At 34.3% G+C, this 27,688-nt stretch overlaps 1 protein-coding gene across 10 annotated transcripts; it reads right to left on the bottom strand.

The window, feature by feature from the left end:
- Nucleotides 1-247: 247 nt before the first annotated feature.
- On the bottom strand, nucleotides 248-27,633 carry LOC129002106 (dual specificity mitogen-activated protein kinase kinase dSOR1-like). Of its 10 annotated transcripts, none has more exons than XM_054429670.1 (10): nucleotides 26,784-27,633; nucleotides 25,441-25,479; nucleotides 16,752-16,844; nucleotides 12,961-13,192; nucleotides 12,047-12,159; nucleotides 11,063-11,174; nucleotides 10,602-10,778; nucleotides 9,759-9,930; nucleotides 2,938-3,107; nucleotides 248-549 (listed from the first exon to the last, which is right to left on the bottom strand). In XM_054429670.1, the coding sequence occupies exons 1-10, from the start codon at nucleotides 26,876-26,878 to the stop codon at nucleotides 436-438; spliced, it is 1,317 nt and encodes a 438-aa protein (XP_054285645.1). In that variant the 5' UTR covers nucleotides 26,879-27,633; the 3' UTR covers nucleotides 248-435. The 10 variants fall into 10 exon arrangements, with proteins under 10 accessions (XP_054285645.1, XP_054285644.1, XP_054285646.1 ...); XM_054429669.1 differs by having other exon boundaries at nucleotides 27,093-27,633; XM_054429671.1 differs by having other exon boundaries at nucleotides 12,961-13,186; nucleotides 27,093-27,633.
- Between the last annotated feature and the right edge of the window lie 55 nt (nucleotides 27,634-27,688).

Below are 27,688 nucleotides of genomic sequence, written 5' to 3'. Positions count from 1 at the left end.
TAACTCTTTTGAAGGCACAATAATAAAACTTTTTTATATTTTACCTTACTTTCCAATATAATTTTACTTTATAAGAGTCTGTATATCAAATATATCTTTATGGCTAGTGTATGAAACAGAATAGCCTACTAACAGGTTTTAAAGGGCAATCAAAAATAGATTTATGCTTCAGTACACTTTTAGGTATTCTTCATTTGTGACACAATATTCATTCTATCACTTAGAGGTTTGAACATTTTTCAACATGTTTTCCTTTGCAGAATTATATTTTGGAACATGTTTACTCATTAACAAAACGTCACATCAAGTGATCTAAGATTAGAAGAAATTATTAATGACTTGTCCGTTGAATTACTCTAGTAAGTTTTCAAAATGAAATATTTAGGTTTATAATGCCAGGTTGGGGTCCAACTGAGAAGTCTAAGCTGTAGTGATTCAAGAAGGAGGGTTGGTACGCGTGGGAGTGGTAGGAGTCAAACCCATTGTTTTGCACACCCAACCAGCAATGTCGTTGTCATCACTTTCAGCTCGTCTTATCCATTCGTGGTTCTGTACAAACAAGAGTAAACCTGTGAGACACTGTGACAATTACAACATGTTCTAACAAAACATTATACTGTAACCTATTAAAGAGAGGCAGTAAATAAATGTGTATATGGTAAAAGCAGGGGCAAGTTTAAAGGCGGGAGGTGAAAATGGTCATTGAACTGCTCTCAACTCAATTTAACATTCATAAAACTAAATTTTGATTGCCAAAACAAACAATAATCTCTTTCAGTGAATTTCCCATTCAAGGAACAAGTTATTTTATCTATCTATTGTAGCTAATTTTTAGAAACCAAGATCAAGCTTTTTAGGGGTTTACATTTGACTACAAAGCGATAGCTCAATTAACACCTGGGTGCTTTATTGAAACCAATCCAAGATTAATAAGAGCATTAAATTTATGAGGAGCCTCATTCATTTTAAAACGCCTTTTATTTTAATGCGATTTAAATGAGGGTGTCCAGCAAATGGGCTCGGCCAAATTCACGCAAATTTCCTTCCACTATTCCCGAGGCATTTTTTTAGGGTAAATTTAGCAAAAGTTAATCAAATTGAATATTTTATTTGATATGCAATACAAACAAAAAGGGTGCACACCCTCAACAGATCATGACGCGGTAAACTTTAATTTAATCAATGCTGGTATTTGAATTACATATTAACAACATGCAATTTCCTCGTTGATGTAATAACATATTCCACAGAAAATTACACTGTAAAGCTGTTAAGCAATACCACCTTTTTGCCAGCCTTAATGGATAGTTAAGTTAGTTATAACAATTTAAACATTTTGTTTATCATTATAACCTGTTCAGTACGAGAAAAATTCTTGTAAGATATGAGAAATCAGTAAAATACCATTTTAATGACATAAACAACACTGTTTGTACATGAAGGTTAAAGAATTTTCAAGGGCCAGTGGCAAGGGTAAAAAGGTATTTAGGCATGTTAGATTGGTTATTGGAATTGAATGAATCATCAATAATATTACAAAGCACTTGGGAGTAGGGAGATTTGCACAGAATTATGGGTTAGGGGTGAGCTGGTGATTTGTTGCACCATTTTGATGGACGTCACAAATTTATTTATTTATTAAAATCACAATGATTAAATATGGTCTACACTAAGAAAGTAGGATATTTGAAATTCTTGTCATTTTCACTGAAAAAAATAACCAACATTTTGTGTTTTGTACAATTGTACAACAGTTAGGCCTTAATGACGTCCTAATCAGAAAACAAAACCTACTCTCACTCTCTTTCACTATCTTGTCGAGCGATTCTCGACCTTCTGTTCTATTACGCCAAAGGAGAGTGTAGTGCTTTAAGTGACACACGATATTCACCCTTCTCATATTGGACATACGGTATATATTGAACGCACACAGTCTGGACAAACGCTGCAGTTCAAGCGATATTAGGCCTTCTGTACGTTATCACACCACCGGCAAAAAGCCTCAAAATACTTCATAGAGTGTAGAATTAATGAACAATTATTACATTACATTCATACACTAGACATACAAAATTGATTTTAATTAAGAATAGACACAACATCTTTTATCAACGGATGAAACTGTGAAATTATGTAAATAGTATGTTTAAATCGCTTTGACGTTTTGTCACTTCCAACTTCCAAATAAGTTTAGATACATTGACAAAATAAAATACAAATCACACATTATTGTTTTGGTTATTAACATATAATATATTTAAAATTACCTCTAAATCCCAGAAGTATTGAACATCCCTAAACAATAAGAACTTAAAAATAAAATTGCTTGTCTGAGTTATTTGTCAATCTAGATGAGCGTAGCAGACAGCCGAGACATTAGACCACAGATGTTACTAGACATAGAGTTTAGATTTGTTGTATTCACCCGTTGCGTCGTCGTCGTTCAGAAACCGAGCTCTGACGTAGTAGCCTGAATCCTAGTCCTGGGCTGGACAGCTTCGATAAAATGGCTTTCGTAGCCTGTCGTCTTCGTAAGATGCTGATTTAGAGCTTTTTACCCTAATAAATTTTTCCTGTTGGAGAAAAATTTTACACTCTGTTTAACCCTCAATAAATGTTGAACATTTCAAATAAAAAAATCTATCGCAGAAAAATTCTCGCACATTACTGCCATAATTACAGAATTTCTGTAAAATTCTTGCATAGTGAAATGAAATGAAATGAAAATCCTTCTTTATTGAGGCGAACTTAGGTCCTCATGGTCCTTTCTTACAGTTAACCTCTAGTGCCAGGCGTCATAATAATCTTCGCTTTTTACGGGTTTCCCGGTCTCCAGACACCCTGTAAATCCTTGTTTTTTTTTTATTTGCTCTGCTGTAAATCCCCCTATCACTAATTAGACATAAACCTAGCAAAATCTATACTAAAAAAACTTACCATTAAGGTTTTAAGATCTGCCCGCTCCGCAGGGTTTTTCTTCAAACACCGATCTACAAAGTCTTTGAACTCGTCAGAGAAAATCCCTGAAGGCAGCTTGGGAGGAGGTTCATTGACAATGTAGTCCAACAACTCAAAAATGGCCATGGGGCGGGGCCCGTTTCCATTTGCTGAAACAAATTACATAGACTAAGACATTCTGACACTAACAAAATTAAACAGTTCCTAGTTCAATAAATTATTTGATTTTGTCATCCTTACTTCTACAGGCTGAGTTTCCAGTGAAGCGTAACACTGCAGCTTTGCTGTGTGAATACATGGTATGTCGATCACTAGAAAGAAAGAAAGAAAGAAAGAAAGAAAAAGCGCTTTATTTCCAAAATACCCAGTGCACAATAATTCGTCCCACGCAGGGGACGTGCCTACGCGCTACAGCAATGACCTTTCGGTCGTCTGCCGGGTTGGCACGTCTAAAACTAAATCAAAACAATTATTGGATTTCTTAAAATAAAATTATAAATCTTTCCTTAAACTAACAATTATGGCCATTATTTTAAAGTTAAGAAATATAATACAATCCAACCAGTTTCTCTAGTTATATCGGTTTTTTTTTTTTTTTTTTTTTTTTAGAAGTTTGGAAGAGTACTATATTTAAATTTTTTATGATATTTTTTCCTCAATTGTTAAATTCTTGTATTAAAATCCACCTGTATTGCCAGGCGTTTTTTAAATAATTTACTAACGCTCGCCAATCCCTGCCATTTAAAAAACTAATATAATCCCGTTCAGAAAGGACTCTATTGTGTAAAAATGTTAATCTAAGATTACTTAAAATTGGACAAATAGCGATGAAATGAAATGTGGTTTCAATTTCACCCATATTACAAAGAGAACAGAACTTATTTCCCGTTGACCAAGGTTTACCATTCAAATAGAGCAGCTCTGCCCTAGCCTTAATTATCCAGGAAACGAAGCTGACATCGGCGTTATCAGTAAGGTAGCTTCTATCGCCAAGTTCAAGGCCAAGGTCGAGGCTGATCAGCTGACTGTGGTGAATGGACGTGCGTGCGCGCCCTATACACTCTCCTATCCATACGTCACTCAGCTTTTCCACCACCGTCAGACATCTCGATTTTACCGCCTCTGATCCAAAATCTACATCAACCCCTACCTTCTCACCTAGCATCTTCCACTGTCTGCACCAATCTAAGTTATGGTTTATAATTTGTTTGGCTAGAATCAAAGGAAGTCTATTATCGGGGAAATGTAGTACTTTTAATAGGTAATTTAAATTCGTAATCATATTATAAAAAAACAATTTTTTAAATCCACTTTCTAAATAAATCACATAGTTTGGCGTGTTATAAGGCAATCGGAAGAGTCTCTTTAAAAACAATTTTTGAACGGATTCTAGGAATTCAGATTCGAAGCAACCCCATACCTGAGCCCCATAACTAACAATTGATTTTATGACGGAATTAAAACACATAATTTTAGATGATAAAGGCACAGATTTATTATTGATTAAGTTATTCCACACCGAGTTAATTGCTAATTTTGCTTGCCTCGCTTTATCTTTAAAATGTGATTGCCAAGATAACGTCGCTGTGAATAACACTCCGAGGTATTTATAGCTGTTTACTACTTCTACACGTTTCCCATTGAACCACCATTTATCTGACGAGGCCAATCTACCCCCATTTCTGAAAACAATTATTTTTGATTTTTCAAGATTAACTCTCAAATTCCATGTTTCACAGTAAGTTTCTAAATTTCTTATCATAAGTTGTAAGCAGGTGGACGTAGGCGCTAACAACACGACGTCGTCTGCATATAAAAGAATGTTTATCCTAGTCCCTCCAAAATTACAGCCGCCACCAAGTGCCTCAGGCAGATCATTAATAAATAAAGTGAACATTAAAGGACTCGCAGAACATCCTTGCCTAAGACCTGTCGAAGTTTCAAAATTTGCTGTCACACTGTCTCCACACCACACACCCGCTCTAGTACCATCATAATAGTTCTTAAAAATATTTAAAAATTTTGTTGAAACACCTATACAGGATAACTTAAACAGTAGCGACTTCCTATCAATAGTATCGAATGCTGCCGAGAAGTCAACAAAGAAAGCATATAGCTTACCTCCGGTCCTTGCCAGCCTTAGGCGCACAATCGCATTTAGGTTAAAGATATTGTCGATGGTTGAATAACCTCTCCTAAATCCCGCCTGAAACTCACTTATTAACTGCCTATCACTAGCCCAATTACTTAACCTTGAATCTAAAATGTTTATAAAAATCTTAGCTACACAGTTGATAAAGGACAACCCTCTATAATTTTTGACGTCATTAATGTTGCCTTTTTTATGTAAAGGAAAAATAATAGACTCCTTGAAAGTTTGTGGGACATTGCCACTCTCAAAAATACTATTATAAATATAAATAAGACTATTAAGTAATGCATCCGGTGCGTTTTTAAAAAACTCATATGGCACCCTGTCAATGCCAGGTGCTTTGCCATTTTTTACCCTTAACAACACAGCTTTTAATTCATCTAGTGAAATATTTGCATCGAGGTATTCGTCACAAACTACTGGCTGTGCATACGAAACAGTAGATACTAACAAGGGTGGATTTAATAAACTCTTAAAATGCTTCGTCCAATCCTGTGTCGCAATTTTACCAATTTGGTTTGGAATTTTACATTTGAAAGAATTTATTGCACTCCAAAACTGCTTACTGTTCGTTACTTGAGACACATTATCTATAATTTGATTGTAGTAAGATTTTTTCTTTTTTTTACAAAGTGCTTTAAATAATTTGATCACCTCCAAGTATTTTACTTTATCTAAATCTAAATTAGTTTTCCGAAACTTATTCAAGAGTTTGAATGAGCGCCTACGAGCTGACTGACACTCCTTATCGAACCAAGCCTTTTTACTGATAAGACATTTGTTCTTGGGTACAACTTGTTTAGTTCGCGCTGATTCAGTGATGCAGCCTATAATTGAATCGACATTCCTTTGTGCGTCGTCTCCTAATTGCACACTTAATAGTTTCTCGCCAATTACTTTACAATACCTCTCCTTATCATTATCTACCCACTTTAATCTAGGAAGCAAAAATATCTTATTACTCTCCTCCCTGTCCTCAATCTCATCCTCGGCTCTAGGAGCTGTTATCTCTAAACTAAGGTCAACAGGAAGGTGGTCAGATCCTACAAAACTTAACACATTTAAATCTTTGACAGCATGCAAACAATTGATTGACACTCCCACCAAATCTATGACAGAGCTTCCCATATGACCCACGAAAGTAAACTCCCCATTTTTATCTCCGTAAGTCCTCCCATTTAATACTATTAGACCCAAATTATCCATTAATTCTAGTACTTTACGACCTTTCTGATTTGTTATTAAGTCCTTTGAATACCTCTCAAAATTAACATTCTTTATTGCCTCCGGGATTACTTCATTTGGCAGGCTTTGTTCTCTTCCAATTCTCCCGTTTAAATCCCCTAACAATATTAAGTTTTTAAAATCATTATTGTACAAAAAAGTTGTGAGTTTCTCAAATTCACTATCCCAGTTCCCAAAATTTAGATAAACTGGGAGAAGCCTGATACAACCATCCTCAATACTGTTACTATCTTTAATCTTAAAAATCTTATAGTTTTCGATTTCCAACACTTCAATTTTACTTAGTAGCTTAGATTTTAAATTAACTAAACAGAGCGACCCCCCACTGCCTCTTCCAAAATGGGACGACCTTACTGCAAAATTAAAATGTACAATAAATCCTGCAAAGCTATTTACAATTAAATCTTTATCCTTTTCTAAAATAAATGTTTCTAGTAAAATTACAATATCATAATTATTAAGTAAACTAACAAAATGGCCATCACTAATCTTGTCCTTTAGGCCGCAAACATTATAAACTAAAATTTTCAGTTCTATACTCATGCTGTTTATCCGGTCCTCTCCATGTTGTCGTGTCCGGGGATTGGCGGTGATCTCCTAGCCGTTGTGGACGTCCTCGTTGTTGATGGAGTCGTTCTCCGTCCTCTGGACTCCCCTCGCCGCTGCCTCTGCGTACGACCCTGGATCCGAAGCTGCAGCCTGGGGTGTCGGCGGTCGGTCTCCGCCCGGTCCTGGCGGTCCTTTCTGTTTGAGTTCATCCAGGAATTCACTAAAGTCTCGTTTTAGCATAGTAGAAAGAACCTGACCACCGTCATCTTGACCAGCTCTTAATCTGCCTTCTTCCCACGTAAACCTCGTCTTTCCTATTGTGAGATGGTCAAAAACTAACGGCATACGGCGCCATCCACACAACCGCTCTACCTCTTTACGCACTGCCACAAGATGCGATCGCTTCTCTCTCACCTCCCGCGGGTAGTCCCTATGGATCACACATCCTGTACCTTTAAGGTAATATAACCGGCTCATTATATAGTCTATGCCCGCATCGTCGGGGATATGCGCGATTATTGCGTTTTTGTCTTTGCCCAGAGGGTGTGCTCGATTTATCCATATGTTGTCGCCACTACCTAACACGTCCATGCAGAACTGTTTCACTAAATGTTTGTAGTCCTTAGTTTGGGCTACACCCTTAAGTCCTTTAAAAATTAAATTATTACGCCTAGACCGGGCTTCTAAATCCACTAATTTCATCGCAGTTGCTTTTTCCTGTGCTCGCAGTTTACTAACCTCTTCTTTAAGTTTGTTATTACTTTCCTCAAGCACATTAATTCTAGCACAAAGATCTGAAAAGTCCTCCTTAGTAGCTAGTTTAGACTCTAATTTCGCTTCAAACACAGTCAACTTACTGTCTAATAGTTGGCCTAAGCCGTCCATGAGTTCGGCGCGAGTCCAGTCGCCTACCTTTTCACTTGACACAGGCATCGCACAAACCGCCGCAGTCTCGGGTGACGAATACGATCTTTGACGCTTCCTGTCACTTTGAGGGGTAAAAAATTGCTTGATAGTTTTTTCGGTCATCTATTCACTAAAGGCACTATGATGTAATATAAGTAACTCGATAATCACTCACGTCCGTTACCGTCCTGATGAGACTGGCGAGGCAAACCACGTTGGTCGTACACGAACCGCACCGGTCGGGTTATCACCAATTACTGCTGATACCACGCACAAACGACTATGAAACCAGTTTCCAGTTAATCAGATATTGAAATATAACTTAAACCTCCATGAAAATACTGCGAAATGGTTCAATAAATACAGTTAATCACTAATTAAATAGCACACGACATGAACCACGAGTTCTCTCTCCCAGCGCAGGGCTGCCAACCGTCGATCACTAATCAATACAATCACAATTGCACATTTCCACCAATACTAGAGCTGCATTAACAGAATGTATTGTGATTTTACTGTCATCCATGTACAGTCTGTAAGTAATTTTTCTGGTTTAACTATTTTAAGAGATAGTTTATTGCCAAGTAGGGGTGTTGATACATCAAAAATTCAGATTAAATTTGATTCAATGCATTGAGTCACGATTTTATTCAGTGGTGATCAAAAACGATTCGATTCATATACGAAAAACGCCTGCAGAAAGTCAATGCAATACCTGCAATACAGGAGCGTGTTGTTGTTGCGTTTCCTTTGCGAAGGCGTTCTTATTTAGTTAATTCTTTGCTTGTAAATATTGCTTTAATTGTTTTATAATTTTTTTGTTTTGACATTGCAAATGATGAGAAGTTTTCTTAAGTGTAAGCAGTGTGAGAATACAAGTCTGAAAAATTGTTACTTGATACTTAACTAGTATGTTTAATGTCTTAGACTGATAAATTTGGTATTTTTGTAGGTCTGCTATGTATACCTTGTGGTTTGTAGGTCTGATTCTATCCTCTCATTTTATTTATCAATGTAAACTAATTATTGAAAGTTTCAGTATAAATCTTGCAAATGTTTTTTTTACACCAAAACATATCTTTATTTGTAAAATCAATATTATAGAAATAGGTAACATGCTTAATAATATGATTCTGCAAGTAAAAATTATGAAATAGGCAAGTAAAGCAGCTCAATGACATTTCCAGCAATACATGTTCTTCCAATATGATTGAAAATAAATATTTGTTCACCTAAGATTCATATATGTCATATGTATGAATAGGCCTAATACCACATCAACAAAAATTTGCATTACACAAATGTGGTAAATTTTAATTAGCCTATTGTTATTTCACTCCAATGACAAGTACGGAAAAAAAAATTCATTGCTTTGAATCAAGTTGCATCGATTCAAATGGAAAATTTTTTAATTGAATCATTGCTTTGAATTGAACATTTTTTCCTGCTTCGCACACCCCTATTGCCAAGGAAATTGAGGTCAATAAATGTTACACCTTATGTTGAACTATTTCAATAGGTTTTTATTTCTAAAAAAAAATTTAGGCTACATTAATCTTCAAGCAAATAAATGTATGCTAAAAGGTTAAGGATAGCAACTTCAGTAACTTTAAATTTCAATTTAAAATATATTTCAACATTTTCACAAAGGATGTGTCTATTCTCAATTCTGATGCAATGACTGGAGGTTATGATGATGTCTACACAGAATCTTTTAGCAATTGGGGAAGAAAATTATAATGTTTCTGTTACCGCAGGGGTACTCAGACTTATGCCGTGACCGGGGGAGACAATGACGATGTGTTTCAACACTGTTTTATCATCAAACTGTTGTATTCATCAGAGCACAATGATTTCTATAACTATAGTAATTGGTACAATGACTAAAGCACAACAAAGTTCATAACAATCTCCAAAAATAGTTGAATGATAGCAATAACAGCCTTACCTTGTGACGAAGGGTCACCCTCTCTGTTGCTGTTAGGTCCAAAGATGGCCGCCAGAGTCTTGGCGTCCGGAGGAGGAATGGGATACATGCCAATGGCCATCTCTACCAGAGACAGTCCTAGAGACCAGATGTCACTCTGTACTGAGTAGTGTGTGCCTTGTAGTCTCTCTGGCTGTGAACACAAAACAATCGTTCTATAACACCATTTAATAACATTTATTCAAAATCAGAACATAGATATTGAAAAAATCTTATTGAAAACCACTCAAACCTGGGCTGAGCAATACAAAACTTATTTAAAAACTAGCGTTAAGAAAGTTTGATTGTGAGTTGTATTTTGTTTTGGATAGCAAAATCCATTTAATGTAACCAGAATTTTCATTCACTATGGCAAAAAGCATTGGCTTTGCAGAGGACAATAGATATCAAGGGTAATAATTGTATTTATTGGCTATGTAGCTGAGGTGTTATATAGTTATCGCCTAAAAATCAAAAGGTTGCTGGTTAAATCATGAGAAAAGTAAGTAGCTTTTTGATGGTTCGAAACTGGACCCAGGTGTCCTTGATCATTGGGCTAAAAAATACATAATGGCTGAAAAAACACTGTTCTAGTCAGTAACAAAGCTACACAGATCATCTCACTCCATTTTAAACTAACCTTGTATTCATATTCAGCTTAAAATACACATCTAGATGTGCATCACTGTATTGAAGTATAATGGTAATAACACTTAATATTATATTCAACATTTTAAAATTTTAGTTAAAATAACGAATACAGCTACATAAGATTCATTCCTAAGGTTAGATCATAGTTCAATACTCAACGTTGAACCAACTTACCGACATGTACGACCGTGTTCCTACAAAACTGTTGGCCATCGAGTCGATAAGTTGACCCGAAACACCAAAATCACAAATTTTAATCTCGCCAGCGCTGTTGACCAGAATGTTGCTAGGTTTGACATCTCTGTGCATGATCGCATGCTTGTCCCTCAAGTAGCTGAGGCCTTTCAACACCTAAAGGGAGAAATATCATTTGTTTACAAATTGTAAATTATAAATATTATTAAACACCCTGTCTGCATTGTAATAATATACGTCAATAGTACTTGTTGGACAATTTTGAGCATTGGGCAACCACTTCACATACAAAAAAATCACAAAACGTCCACATTTGGTCTGGTGGGTAGTAAAAAGAAGGCTAATAATCTCTTTTATTACAATTGAGAAAAGGGATTCTCCAAACATTTTGTCCTTACTACAAAATTACATGCTATAAATTATCTTAACAAATTACTTACCGCCGATGTAATAGTCCCCAAAATATTCTCAGGAATTCGTCCAGCTTTCTTCAATATTAGATCTAGTGAACCTCCGTCCATGTATTCCATACAGATACTGATTTCTCCATCACTACAACAGTGTTATGGGTGTGGTAAACGGTTTAAAAACTGGAAGTAAAATTGTATTTATGTTGTTACAAAATCTACAATATCTCAAGATTACACAAATATTACCCACCACTAACAATGTTTAGTGTGGGCATCACCAGTTGCAAGCTAGTTGGTTATTTCTTACTAAATCGATTAACATTTTTAGAGAATCGAAAATACAATTCCCATCCTCATAGAACCAATACAAAACAGATATTCTAAGGTGGTGCTGCTTCTTTCCTGGTTAAGCTCCCAAAGGGCAATCACGTACAAAATTGAATTAAAAGAGTTTAAATTCAAAACTCTATAATCATACGACTACTTCAGAATTCATCAGTATTTGTAGCGTCAGTGATCGCCTACAAACAGTGGTGCAGAGCCAGTCCAATAATGCCCACTCCTAGTACATAGCGTAACATCGTACATGTACAAATTATCCTACCGATATTATAACCTATAGGTGAAATCCGTTGAAATTGACGGTTGCTTTAAAGGCTTAAGTTGATTCACCTAACTGTGATGAATAGAGTGAAATAATAACAATTTTTAGCATATAGCATTGTTTAATGAGTAATAAATAAGTGTAAAAACAATGCCTATTGCTTTAGTTACAAAATATGGTTGATCATTCAATGAATAAAATATTTCTTATAACGTACATCATCGGAGTTTTGTTAGTAAATTCAGTACTACAAATAATTTGTTTGATATTTCTCATCAATGATGGCTTATTCTATCAAATTATTTTTCAGCTGAGCTATTGTTTTCAAGATGTAGATTGTAAATTTACATGATATAGGCTTGCTATACCGAAATTCATAACAAGATTTATAAAGTGATAGGCCTAAATACCTGTAAAATGCTCCATAAAATCCTACTATGTGAGCGAAATTGCACTCGTGAAGCACTTTCAGCTCTCGGATGATCTGTTTTTTGATTGCTGGCTTTACCTCCAGATGAATTAACTACAGCAACAGAACAAGGTGAGGCTATAACAAACTAGTTGGCTATCATAAAAAATAAATATCGTATCTGTCTCCAAAGATCATGGATTTCGATGTTGATACACTGCAGCATACATTGTAAATTTCATTCATACACTTATGTTATATTTGATTAACTTAAAATTGTAATGCATGTAATTGTCATACAACAATAAATACTTTAATTTCATTATTATGTACGATATATTCTGATACAGAAATATTCTGATGCAGAAAATACTTCACATTTTCTAGAGTTAAGTTTTATCTGTATGTTCCTAATCTTAAGATAGCAGCTATGGTTATCGACAATTGTGCGGGTTTTATGTTTAGGCACTCCACTATACAGTAGACTACTCTCAATCTACAACTTGCCTTTATAAATATGTTCAAAACAAAATCTTAATATATATTATTCACTACTTGGCTCTCAAATTGTCTCTCCACATTTTTGTAGAGTGACAGGGAATCACTCTGTAGAAATCCTACACTAAGATGAAATTAATATTTTGTGTTTTCTTAAGTATCTTGGTTGCTTTTAAGCCTCTGGACTCTAGTTGAACTGTACAAACTCTATCCCTTTCCAAACAAAACTCATAACAGACTGCTCTCATTCAAAACCTGTAAACCCGGACCCTTGCCTAAACTAGGAAAAGCCAAAACATCAGATGTTAATAGAAAGAAGTTAAAGAGTGAATACTTTTTCCATTTCCCGCATTGCCATCTACATGTTCAGCTCTTTCAGAAATGTGGCACTAACTGTTACAATGAGAGTCTACTCACTTTCCTAGCCATTATGAGTCCGCTAGGTATGTGCCGCACTTTCATCACTACTCCTCCGTTGCCGGCACCCAACTCCCCCAGCTTCTCCAGGTCGTCGTCCGTCAACTCTCCGATCTTCTCCTTCTGACAGAGGAAGAACTCCATCCTCTTCCTCTGTGTATCGTCCATCCCCAGCTCCTCTAGTCGCTCCTGGAGTATCTCGATGCTTGATTTGCCACAGAGAGAACTGTGCCTGTACATGTTAGCCACTCAACATTCCACATGAGAACTCCACAGATGCAGCTCTGGAAAGGCTTGTTAGACCAACAACTGAACTTAGTTTAAAAAAAACCATTTTCAAAACTTTAACCGACTTTTAAAACTGTTTCGTGTAACAGATAAAGGAGTTTGGTTGAATAATATTTACTTCAAGTTGAAAAAAGAAAGTAAACTAACATGTTTAAACAAACTCAAAATTTATAATAAGGAAGAAAAATGTAAATATGGCTGTTAAAACTTGTATTATTTGTATTGTGCTTTAAATGTAAAAAAAAATATTATTAAAACTATTTTCAGTGATTTTACAAATTTCAAAGACTCCATTCATAATCGTAAAAAGATGAATACTTTATGTATATGACTAATAAGTTGAGTTGATTTGGAGGAAAGGTAGAACTATTTATTCAGAAAGAATAAGATTATACATAATGGATTCTCTCCTAACACCGCTCAAGCAAGGCCACACTACAAAAAATAGGCCGTAATGCTCGTCAAGCATGACGTCGCGATAGAAGACGGCAATGACATAATTAAAATTCATTGTTGTAGCCCCGGAACTGTAATATATAAAATATATGGTTTTACAATACCTTTATCAGTTCCAAAAGTAACCTTCGTCAACGTGTGTTACATGTTTCGGCGAGCTGCCATTGTCATTGTCTGTTCCCGCTCGTGTACCGGCAATGTTGCATATTCATGATAGGCCTATCAAACTATAAGTATTTATTTTTATTTTTATGTTGTACGTGTCGTGTGTAAATGTTGTATGTCGTGTAATGTGTTGTGAGAACGAAGCTATTCAAGCGGATCTACATCTTCCTGTATTGAAGTGTTTGACAATGGCAGCTCGCCGAAACATGTAACACACGTTGACGAAGGTTACTTTTGGAACTGATAAAGGTATTGTAAAACCAAATATTTTAATGACATAATGTTTGCCGTTTGTGATCAGCTGCTTGTTTTAATCTTTCCTTGGAAAATAAATAAATACCTATGTCATTGCCGTCTTCTATCGTGACGTCATGCTTGACGAGCATTACGGCCTGTTTTTTAGTGTGGCCTTGCCTCAAGGAATATAGGAACTGATCTTTAAATGCTGGAATACATTTTCTTGCAAAATAAATGTACAATTTGCACATGCAATGTATAAGCCTCAAGTTTTTCAAGAGGAAGACATTCTTTCCTTTGTTTGCACCCGCACTTCTCTGGAGCAGCAGTTTTGGTGATTCCAGAATGATTCCCTGAAATTCAATTATGATAATCTTACGTTCTTCAGAAGTTGTTTACCTTTACAATTGTTTAAACAGCATGTCAACTCCTGAAACAATTTTAGTAACAGACACTTCATATTCCCGATTGAATAAAGAAAGACATTGTTTTATTTGTGAGAAAACATTTTAGCACAAAACAATTTTAGCTCAATTTGTTTTGAAATTCAAGTGATTTGATGTGGTCATACATTATATAGGCTTGGTTTTAAATAGTAATATATTACCATGAGACCTACTCAATAAGAGCTTATTTCCTTACCACACTACTGTTACGTTTACTATTATAAAAAAATCAATTTTAAATTAGTAAATAACAAAGCCTACAAACTAAACATAAAAAAAGTCAAATGTTGTTTTTAGTCGCAACCAACAGTTGTTTTAGCATACAATTTCTGTCAGTAAGGAAATATCTTATCAAACTGTGGCTATCACATCCTCGAGTTGAGATATTTTTAAACATATAACTTGTTTTTCACTCTTATTTTCAGGAAACAATAAAAGGAACAAAAACCAGCGTTACGGGTAAACTACAATTATTATAAAAATAATAGACAACCAGTCCTGAAGTAGAAGATATATAAACATAATACCTAAGGCTTTGCTTTATGATGATCAAAGTATAACACCTAGGTTAAGTGAATTGAATTGAACTGTTAATGATTAAATAACGGAAAGTAAATAAAAGGAACGTCTTATAACACTTAAAACATATATTTACGCTTATACTGTTACTCACAAGACGGTAAATATAAAAAAAAGATAGTAGGCCTAAGTGGTGATCGATTTCGATTGGACACTCCAATATCAGACCCAATAGGCGAATGACAAGAATCTTCAATGGCGTCCCTACTTATACCCTATTGACTACCGGAAGCACCGGCCCATACATTTTTATAAGTACAACTGGAATCGAAATTTACTTGTTCATTAATCAACTTATTTCTATTTTTACATTTTCCTTATAAATATACAATTCTTCCCAAGCATTCATTACATATCCTTTTTTACAATTCTGTAAAATACATAGACTATCCTCCATTTTTTCTATTGAGTGGCCATTTTGTAACAGGTGTTGTGCGACATTTGATCTTTCCGGTTTGTTGTTCCTCCACGCAGATATGTGGTTTTTGAAGCAGTTAACGAAGCTCAGTCTGTCCAATGTAGAAGCTATCACAATCGTTACAATTGATTTTATAGATTAGATTTTATAGGGTATAAGTAGGGACGCCATTCAAGATTCTTGTCATTTGCCTATTATTGGGTCTGATGATGATTGGAGTGTCCAATCGAAATCGATCACCACTTACCATCTTTTTTGTATACTGTATTTACCATCTTGTGAGTATAGGCCTAAGCGTAAATATATGTTTTAAGTGTTATAAGACGTTTCTTTTATTTGCTTTCTGTAAATTTAAACTCGTACAATGCTGATCAAGAAGTTATTGAATAAAAAACCAATACAAATTGACTGTCTAATATCCAGTGCTAGTTCCTTTTCTATTCTACAAGATTGCCTAAGCTAGGCCTAACATTATAGAGCATTCTGCCTTATATACACTTATAACTTTCCCATTTTTGCATCTGCTTGCTGCTCAAATTTCATTATGCGAGTGGTAATTTTCAAGGATGTAATAAATGTGTAATTTATAAGTAGATGAGCTCTTTTTGCTGCAAACAAAAAATGTATAATCATATAAAACAAATTAAATGTAAATACCCTATGGACAACAATTTTTCTTTTTTCCTTGCCTGCTTATAATGGCAAAAAATATGTCTAATAGATCCCAAAGCTTATGTTTTTGACTCAAGTCTGAAAAGAATTGCATCAAAATATTTACTTTTTTGTTTCTATATTTTGTATATTGTAATTACCTTACGTTAACCAACACATCTTCAGAAGACTAATGGTTAACAATTTTATGAAATGTTGTCCTTGAAATAAATAAATATACAAATAGAATTTGTAGATCAATATTTTACATTTCCAATTTATTTAAAATAACAAAATATTGGAAAAGAAAAATATTGTTGCATAGGGCCTGATTTAAAACCTACAACATTTAAAGAGAATGTCTATCTATGTAACTGTGTAATGTTTAGGGGACTCACTTATACACTCCCTGCTTTGTTGTTTTTTTAAGGAATGTTAACATGTAACTTTACAACAGTAAAACTATAAAATTCATCTATATGCCTCATTAATATCCACAACAATACGACAATGAGTCTTAAAACGAATGATTGAGTTGTGTTGTTCCTAACCTATTTATTGGTGGTGGCTTGACCGATACGGACTCACTAAAGGCGGTGTTTCGTGGCGTCAGATTCAACTGAGGCTTGCCACGGGGTGACCATCTACGGACAAGAATCAACACAACTTAGACACTCACTGCTGAACCTCCTCACACATTCACAGTTGTTCTACATTTAAATATGCACCCATTGTATAATACAAACTAACTAATACAATAAAACTTTCATTTCAAACTATCCGAACCGATGAAAAAGCCCTTCCAGCAATGAATATATTTTTATTGTAATTTTCTAAAACCTCTGTCTATTTTCTTGAGTAAAACTTTTGTGCCAGTTTATTATTATTATAGTATCAGAGTTATAAGTTTCAAGTGGCTGCAGATAATTTGTGAATAAGCCTAAATTTATTCAGCTAAAATGAATGCATAATGGCACTCAAGACTGGACAAAATAAGTTTGTTTTTAAGAAAAAAACATTTGTCACTTTGCTAGCCAAGCTTTATGTGACTTACCACGTGTTGTAGATCTTTCTATGTCACATTTAACAGCTAAATGTCAAGGGTTCACAGTAGTACAGAATCTGTTTGTTATTAAATAATGCAAGCAATAGAGTCTAACTTTTCAACAAGACTATCCACCTCATTAATTTCTTTGTGTAACGACTCAGAAAGATTTGATAGTTAAAATTTCAGTATTTAAGATCTAGCTGTATTATACAATTGGTAACATGTTTCCTTAACAAAAACAAGGGTAGGGTATTCCTTTATTATTTTTCTTCCATCTAATATTAAGCTTTGGTTTACTGTTGTTTGAAACAAAACTTTTAAAGACAACAATATTTCAAAACAAGTAGGCTAAAGAGAAAAACAACGGTTTTAGGAAATATTTTTAAATCAATGAACAACTGTGAATAACAAATCTAATCGTTCAATCCAATATTTCAATACAAATTTACAATGAATATTTTATAATTTTGTTTTTTGTACCTGGATTCAAGACTTAATAATACAATTTTTAAAGGTTTTCAGGTGGTTAAATTTAAAAGTATCACAGAAACATTTTTTGACAAAAGTACGGAAAATTTTGACTTAACCAGAAAAATAGGGGCAGCATCACTACCTGGATCCGTTGCCAGTGTCTTTGTAATGTGGCTCAGATGGGGTCTTGCTCGGAGAGAGAGAATACCTGAATATGGGACAAAAAGCGTTGCCAGACGGGATTTTACGGGAAATTTTACTACAAAGTTAAAGTAAAGGACCAGCACAACATAGCTGACATAGTTTAGTTGATCCCCGATAAATGCGGAGGTCACAATAGACCAACTTGTATAACACTGCACCGTTACTCCGACTGTAGTCGTACGCACACTGTGCCGATCGGAGTCGTCAGCAGCGAACGTGTTAACAATACTTTTCTGTAACATACCTCTTAACAAAACTTTTCTTCAATATAATGCGTCTGACTAGGTACAAGAATTAATTTGTGTTTGTAATAATTACATTTCTAACTAGCCATCTTTCATCAGATTCTGAGCATAATTAAATTTTTTCACTGTGGTTGTGTTGTCGACAACAAATTTTGTAACAACTCATAGAACCAAGTACATTGAACCAAAACAATGATTAAATTATTTACTTTGGTATAGGCCAATTGTAATCCACCAAGTATATAAAATTCATGTTATTCAGGTCAAAAATGGAAGTATCTTTTCCTTTAGTTCACGATATAAAACCAAGCATACGCAGAAATGGAATTAACAAATTTAATGTAGATGAAGCCTTGAATCCAGATAGTTCAAAGGGGACAACAAACATTTTGTCAGTGTGTTTCAATGTGTAAGCACATTTCATTCTTGGGATTAGGTTTGTTTGAACAGATTTATTAATAATTTTAAACATTGAGCTAAACACTACTATGGTTAATATATATACTGTGTTAGTGTTTGTTTAACCTCCATTTTTGTTAGACACTACAAATACCTTGATTAATAAACAAACCAACTTTGACCAGAATAATACCCTCAACACTAAGTAAATGTAACTAGCAAGACTTGACAACGAGGGTTATTTTGATGAGGTATTTTTAAGCTACAAACTACAAACAAATGTGTACATTTTTGCCTTATGGATTTTGTTAGGAGGTTCAACAGCAAGCCAAAATAATTGGAAGCAAAACAAAATAAAAATCTAACATTTTCCATGCACTACAAAAGAAAAGTAAACATAAGGTAAAAAAAACTGTTTTGAAAAAGATTACAGGGAAATGTGTTTCTGATAAAGCTGGTTAAAATTGAACGTTCGCACCAATGTTCTACTGCCAAGTCATTTCCTAATTGGATCATTTAACGGACGGATGGATAACAAACCAGTAGGCCTACAGTAGAACTTAGTTTAAAAGAAATGGGTGTTTGGTACTTGATTAAAACATGTTAAATACAAATAGTATTCAAGCATATAATTTTTGTATTCTAAAAATTTTTCAAGGGATTTTCGATGCTTTCCCTTTTTTGTAGCTTTAATAAGTTTTTCTTTGAGAGAATAAGTCCCATTTCGACATTAAGATTGAGTTAAATAGGAGTGATGTGCTATTTACCTACATAATGAAACTATCAAATCAATTGCTTCTTGATCTACCGATATATGATATTTATCAGGCGTTATCAGATTATTTAAATGTGGTTTATAGTTCATAGAGTTCTGATAACATACCTTTTCCTACATAAATATGGATATAGTGAAGAATAGTAAAAATCATTTGATCCAACTGAACCTTAAAATTAGGCCTTAAAGCCGGTTTTCCTAGGCGCGGAAGCGGAGCGCAGACTCCTCTTGTGTTAGGTAATTTAATGTTACTTTTTCCTAGAAGTGGAGCGGAATGACATGTTTATCCGCTTCTCCACTCCGCGCTTCTCTTCAGCTTCTAGGAAAACTCGGCTTAATGTGAATTGTAGTAGAAACATCGCCATAAAATTATTCTCATTTTCACCAAGATCTGTTACTGAAGTAATTATCTCTGTTTTTTTAATCTTGCCAAGATTTTTTGGAACCCAATATTGAAACTAAGAATTTCTAATAGTTTTTCTCCTATTTTATTTTGTTTTTCAAAGTGGTGGATTATAGCACAGACTATATACCAATTAATGGGTCTATTGTCTGTGATTATAGGCACCATCAACACTTGATTTTAATTTTAACATTTTAACTATAAAAGAGACACTATAAAATGAATGAATTTTGGTATGTATTAAAAAGGAGTATCCCCTGCCACAGCAAACCTGCAGACTAAGCGAATTTCCAATTGCCTGATTTGATGTTCACTTAGCCTAAATATTATTTAAAATTAAAAAACATTAGGTTAAATGAGTACCTAGGTTTGCTGCTACAGGGAAGGTAAAGATTGTGTTAATTAGTAAAATATTATAGCTTAATATAAAATAAATAAATGAATGAATGAATGAAAATTTATCACGTTTGATCAAAATATATCCATAAAAGGAGCAAACTACAAGAGTTTACTTATTCTCTAAAAGAATACAGTACCTAACATGGAAATTTTAAGTTTACAATTTTTTGAATAATCTCCGTAACCTAATAATTGTACAAAAACACTTTATAATACCCTATACCTTATTATGTGTTTTTTAAGCTCTACAAAATTGTCTGGAGAGAAATTGAGAAATTTTTTGTTTTTAAGGGTCAAAAATGGGAAAAAACACTGTTCCCATGGCCCGATTGTGCTGGTTCGAGAACTCATTCAAGTTCATTCCGCCATACACCTTCAAGCCAAATTTCATAAAAATCGGACAAAAATTTCTCGTTATCACGTTCTCGGACATATATATAATTATATAAGTACATATATAAAAATTTCAACGAATAGTGTTTTTGGCCCCTAGGTACATCAAAATGAAAAAGTAAATCGGCCCCGGGCCTAGGTCTTACCGAGCCACCTACGGTAATAGCTACTACCCTATAGGGAAATTCACTAATATTTTACAAAATTACAGATGTTTCATAATATCATAATATAGTTTTTCAGTCACGGACACTCAAGTTTTGTTGTCAAAATGTCCTAAACCAACATAAGTAACTAACTAAACTTGCTGTAACATTTTAAAATTCTGTTTGGTATCCCCCACAAACCTTTTCTTTTATCAAGCGGAATTACTCTAATTAAAATTAAAATTGCAATGATAATTATTACGTATGAAATATTTTGCTAAAGGGGGTAGTATTCCAGTAGGGGACACGGCTCCCATTATTGGTTGGGCCTTAGTTGGCAGATTTCGTGACAAAACATTTCACCTGGGGGGGGGGGGGTGGTTTTTTGGGGGGTTAGTATTTTGCATCCTCAATTTAACCAACCCAAGTTTAGCGAGTCAAAGCTTCATTCACAACTAACTTATGGGACATTTTACAACCAAACCAAATAAATAGCATTCACATTGTCATAATAAAATTAGCCTATTTTACTACCTGCCACAGTATGATATATAATTTCTGGACAACTGTTGAGATTAAAGCTACACTCCCTGACGATACAATAACTTAGTACCACACACAGTATACAATTTGTATGTGTATGGCTCCCCATACAAATTTTATAATCACTTCTTTAGCTAGTGAAAATGTTAGATATTATTTTTGGGGATTTTTAAGTACGGTATTGTTTTTTTGTTTTATTTCTGGCAGTGTCATTATCAATTATTATCATTGCCTCATCATTTGACGTAGGTATGCCAGCCACAAACACTGCTCAGAAGTATTTATTTGCAATGATTTCCACACAAAACTTTTAAATTTGAAACATGATAGGCTTCACATCATCTGAAAGTTTTCACTTCATTTTCACTTATAACTTTACCGTACTTCTTTAGTGTCAATTTTACAGTAATGACTTGGTTTGAAAAAACAATCATATTTTACTTGCAGTCCACATTTTTGGGAACCCTGTGTGATATTATGGTTAAAATTGATAATTCCCAGAACCATGAAATGAGCTATGAAGCAACTATGACAAGACAGCTAGGTAGACAAATGAATTGGTGGCAGGTTAACACTTATGATCTGGAATGGCACAACCATGATTAGTTCTACAATCATTCTCTTTGACCACGAAATCTGCTTGTTTTACATTTCTGAACAAGGCGAAGATTTAAAATATTCTTTAATCCTGCTTATTTTCATAAGCTATCTGTCAGAGGTCGCAAAATTTATTATAGATGAACATAGTCAAAAGATATGCACAGAACTTTAAATTCTAACAAGTAAAAAATTAGAGAAAACATGAGTATATTGCAAAAGTACGTACAAATGTAAAAGTACACCTGAACAAAAATGCTCTTTTAAATTTCTTACAAATAAGAATAAAGATAGGCTATAGTCTTGAAGATAAGATCCTTCAAAAATGACATAACAGTATGATTACCGGTTGAAAGTAGAAGCACAGAAAACATACTACTATAACGCAGAATGCTAACTGCATGGTAAAAAGCGTTAAGTACTTTCTTTGCCTGTCAATTCGTAGGCAGCGTAGGCAGCTGAGTGCATAGCAACGCTGGTGGCGCTGCCTACGAACTGACAGGCAAAGCTCTCTCTAAGTACTTAATGCTTTTTACCATGCGGTTGGCATTCTGGGTTATAGTAGTATGTTTTCTGTGGTAGAAGGTTGGAAGTTTAAAATTATTGAATACAAAACCATTCTGTTTTACTTACAGATAAAAATATTGAGTTATTATTTGATTTGTGAAAATATCAGAATTTATTCTAAGATGTGGATAATTAGGTGCAATTAATTCAAACATAATCCTATCCAGATTTTTGTTTTCATATTGGAAGACACAAATGTCTTAGCATCTAATTTACGGTAAACTACAAGATTAAAAAAGTATTCTATAAAAATCCAAATTCTGGCTTTTATATTAATTTTATATGGCTTTAAAAAAATATATATAGGTATGTAATAAGATCAAACATCAAGCAAACAAGTTGTTTCCATTAGTAATACTCTCACAGAGAGGGAAAAGTGTCAAAAGCTCTTGTTGACTTGTGTTTTATTACACAACTACAACCATCCTAAAAACATTAGGATAACACTAGTCTGAGGGTTTCAGCTTGTTTTTTGTTCCTGTTGATTTATACAGCATATATAATTACAAGGTTTGTAATTTGTGGTTAACTCAACCACAATTTTCTAATATTTCATTAAGGTGGTACAGACTACACCTCATGATGGAGAGATTTTAGTATAGCATAAATCACACATGTTAATATTTTACAAATGTACATTTGATTAAGCGATTGATTACCGTACCAATACTTAAAACGGGGTTTAACAACTTGGAGTGCTGATGAGAACAAAAGGCGGAATTTGTGGTCAAAGAGTTTAGGATGAACTACTTTATAATGAAGCAGAGCACAGAAAGCATCGGATCAGGTAATGAGACAGCTAATACAATACGGATCTTTGAATAGACACTAGGATCATTCCAGTGCACTAAGCCATGGCTAATTTGTTCATATCACTTGTTGACAGGGCAGTTCTTCTTCTATGTAACATGAGTCAAAAGTCATGTAGGCCTACAGAGCTATGATGTAGTGGTTTTGTTTTAAAATTTAAAGGACGTACAAACAAGTAAGGGTACTTTCCTGTTAAGGGAACATTCATTATTATCGATGATTTCTTTTCGATATATCGATATTTTTGTTTTCTTTGACGATCCATATTCCATCTGTTTTAATATCTTCAAACACATTTAAATTTACAGACAAACAGACATAGCAAATATGACTAAAAGTTATACTTGGTTCAATAACCGAGTTATTGAGTTATAGCTTGTATTAGAGAATAGGAACTAATCTTGTTTAGGTAAAAATAATAGCCATATATTGGATCAAGAAATGAAACTATTCTAAACCAACCTAACATAACTTCATAACTAACCAAACTTTCTATAGGCTAAGTTACCGTTTCAAAATTCCGTTTGATTACAGGAAAGGCATATGGGGAATAGGCTATTGAACGGAATTTTGAAATTTTACAGCAAGTTTGGTTAGTTAGGTCAGTTTAGAACAATTTCATTTCAATATAATATTTTTTTTATTGTTTGTTGATCAAATCAAATTAAACCATTTTATTGAGCTTAAATTGACAATAGGCCTACATATTGCATTAGCTAAGTCATGGTACAAACGTAGGCCTACAGTATTAAAATTTATAAAGTTTTTCTTGATAGGCCTACTGAACAATATTTATTTATCGTAGTTGTCAGCTGATAAGTTTCAATTTATTAATATCAATATATCGAATAAAAATAAAATAACTATAGGCCTATATTTAAAAGAAATCATTGATAATAATGAATGTTCCCTTTAACAGGAAAGCACCCAATTATGTTACTGATGTATGTCATAGATATCCGAGATGTTTTGATTGTGAGTTTCCTTGATAAAGCTGGAAGGTGTTTTTTTTTTTTTTTTTTTTTTCTTAGAGGGGAGGGGAGTAGAAAGGTTGTTTTGTTGCTATAACAACCCTTAAGAGAGAGCATTTCTAAAGGTAGCAATATAGCTCTCCTATTAATATCACAGAACAAAATTTAAGGGTATTAATTTTGATACTAATATTATGAAAGAATAGTTATGAAGTAACTTACAGTAGATTTATTTTTCTTAAAAGAGTTAAAAAGAAATATTAACTCGGCTATTAAAGTTAGGCCATGTTACCAAAAAAGGTTTAGTAGTCTATCTAAAATATACCTAACAGTGAAAAAAATGCATGAGGAGCCTCGACAATACATCAAGAATATAATTTGGTCCAAAAACCTGGAATGATTAGGTAGAGTATCTTTTATTGAGAATTTTATTTAAAAAAAAGGCAGTGCTGTCTAATTTTAAAGTTTTTCAATAAACGACACCCTACCTACCTAATCATTCCAGATTTTTGTGGCAAATCAAATTTAGAAAGACACTTACCGGTACCTAAAATTAATCATACAAATTAGGCCTAAATGACTATTGGTCTCAAACTAACCAATTACTTAGCTTACGGTAGTAATTTTTGTTCCCTTCATTGGCATTAGTTCCTATAGCTCGCTTTAGTAGACACGCCAACGAAATTTTAAATCATAAAAATAAACATCCAATTAAATAAGCCCTATAAGTTAAGTATTTTTGGTAAAAATCTCATAATTAGTCAAACTAACAGACATTAAGTTAAGTTAATTTCAAGTCACCCTAATCAAAATTTATATAAATGTTAGGCCAAACAATGAATGACAGTAAACCCAGAATAAGATGCAGGCCTATTTTATAAAAAAATCCCCAACTAATTATAGTTGACCTACATAATTTGCCTCCTGGATTGATTTATTGACATAAAATAAGGTTACTAACCTTATTTTATGTTAACCTTAAGTAAGTCAACTTAGCCAAACGTAGATGTGGGCAAGCCTACATCTACGGTACACAAAGAATAAGAAGAATTAACCAGTTATTTAATTAATTGGAAAAATTGGAAAGAAAAGGTTAAAAGAAGAACTATTAGGGGTCAATGATCGATTAGACACAAAATGGTATGCTCTGTTGAACCTACATAGAATATGAAGGAAAACAGATCAACATGTAAGAACCCAAGAGATATGAAGGTCAACAATGATATTATAAATTAGCCACAGTGAGCTACTGAAAGGTGTTGGAGATACCTTTTAGCACCGGCTGACACTGGTTCATTATTCTGCTTCCTAAAATATAAAAAGTTTAGGTTAGAATACACTGCGTTCTGGCTAATCCAAGACAGAAATAAAAAAGGAATCACTTTCAAAAGAAACAAAATAAATACTGTTAACTTAACTTGTTTATATTAATTCAATTTAAAATAACTTACTGAGAACTAGTAAGTAGGCCTATGCCTAGCTGACATCTATAAATTTTCTCCATCGCATGTAGGCCCAGCTAAGTCCTACAATTTTTACTTCTCATTTAAAACTGAATCAATATAAACAAGCCCATAAGTTACAAAAATGTTATTAAGCCTTAAAAATAATAAAACTTACCCTAAGTTTACCTAAACTTACTTTCCTTATCATAAAAAAAATATAACTAAACCATGTTATTGTCATAAGCTTATTTAAGTTAACAACTTCTGTCATAAAGAATAGTCTATAGTTCGGCCGCTTAGAAAACTACCTGCGCGCTAATGCTAAACCAATGCTGGAGGAGGTCGTTTTCTAAGCGGCCGACCTATAGTTGACTTACAAAGTAACACTTGACCTGTGCTTAACACTTATACCAAAACCCCGGTCTGACAGACCCACGGGAATTTTCATAAACGCATGTTGGCAACACTGTTTACTTGGGGGATTCAATTCCCCCAATACCTTGCCCCCTTTTCCTCCCCTACCTGTTGATATAACTTATTGTTTGTTCATTTTCCTTGGGTGCCATGACCTTGACAGGGTTGTCTGCTCATGCCCATCTCAAAGCCCAGCGTTAGTGTTTTTTTAAAGCGGGGTCTCAGTTTGTGTGTTTCTAAGCGGGTCCATTAATGGGGTCTCACAGACCAGGGGTTTAGGTTAGCGTCAGCCTGGGTAGGGTTTCAGTATTAGTGGTAAAGGCTGCACTTTTCTTTACGTCCTACACTCATTCGAAAGAAAATATCAATCGATATATCGATTGTTCGATAAGTTATATCGTTTGGTTAATTAGGTAAGGTTAACCTAACCTAACTAACCAAACGATATATTGAATGAAACAATCGATAGTTTCATTCGAATGAGTGTAGGACGTAAAGTAAAGTGCAGCCGTAGTAAATCTAAACTTATGACCTAAAATGAGTTTAACGTTTAAAACTGTAATCTCTGGGACTGTAAATGACAAAGTTAAGTTAGTTTAGACTGAGGTCGACAGTTAGTTGTTGTACCAGTAGGCTAAATTGTAAGACTTAGCAGTTACAGGCTAAGCTAAAACGGAAATTAAACATCACTGGATTAATGGAAAATTAGGCTCTCAGAATAATGGTTTTTATAACAGAAACAATATTACTTACTCCATATCAATAGCAACTGATGCAGAAGGTGATACAACGTCAACTTGCTCAATCGATCCCGGAGGTAATGTCAGGTTTAATTTATTTTTTGGCATGATTCAATAAATCATCACAGGAGGGTGGACACCATAGGCGCTGAGGGAAATCATCTAAGTCCGTCAGGCTTAGGCTTGAATGGCCTAGCTTTAACTGATTCTCAATATCTGACACTACACTACGTACTTGACAAAAAATTCTGTTAACCTTATTCCATTACCAGGACACAATTTAATTTTATTAGTCTGTTACTATACAAAGATAACTACTTACTCGGTATCAATAGCTACTGTTGCAGAAGGTGAAACAACATTAACTGTATCAACTGATCCCGGAGGTAATGTGAGGTTTAATTTATTTTTTGACATGATTCAATGTATGGACACAGAAGGGTGGTCACCAAGGCCGATGAGGGATATCATTTAGTTTTTAAGGGCTTAGGCTTCAAATGCCTAGCCTGCTTAGAGCTCGAAGATTGTCTGCGGTGATTGGTTATAATGTTTCTTTGGAAATTAATAGGCCTATATTTATTACACACTGATGTCTTCAATTTGTCCTCCTTCTACAAGCGATCAGTTGTCATGTAGGCTAGTCCTACTTCAAATCAGACGATAAGAAAGCGCAAGTGCCAGATTGATTTACAAAATAACACCTAGACAGTTTATAAAACTTCCTAAAGGGGGAACTAATTTGAAGTCTGTTGTTGAGTACCACACAATATGTTTTCACTGATAAAACATCACTTGCACACTTTGGGCTGACATTATCAATATGACGTTAACTAACGCAAAGGCAAAAGCTAGCCAGCAGTAGCCAAACGCCAAACGCTGATTGATTGGCTGGAGGGCGAGACGACGACGACGACACAC

Source organism: Macrosteles quadrilineatus, unplaced genomic scaffold, assembly GCF_028750875.1.
Source record: "Macrosteles quadrilineatus isolate MER2022 unplaced genomic scaffold, UCM_ALF_1.0 Scaffold_9__3_contigs__length_116548681, whole genome shotgun sequence".
Taxonomy (NCBI): domain Eukaryota; kingdom Metazoa; phylum Arthropoda; class Insecta; order Hemiptera; family Cicadellidae; genus Macrosteles; species Macrosteles quadrilineatus.
Note: the sequence above shows the minus strand (reverse complement) of the source record. Positions and strands in the feature narration are given on the sequence as shown.

Bases quoted from the DNA above. Each gene is read 5' to 3' on its own strand.
- LOC129002106 (XM_054429670.1), bottom strand. From the start codon at position 26,878: ATGCCAAAAAATAAATTAAACCTGACATTACCTCCGGGATCGATTGAG. The intron at 25,480-26,783 runs GTAAGTAATATT...TTTATATTTTAG, and splicing joins TCAGTTGCTATTGATATGGA to GAAGCAGAATAATGAACCAG. The intron at 9,931-10,601 runs GTAAGTTGGTTC...TTGTGTTCACAG, and splicing joins GAACACGGTCGTACATGTCG to CCAGAGAGACTACAAGGCAC.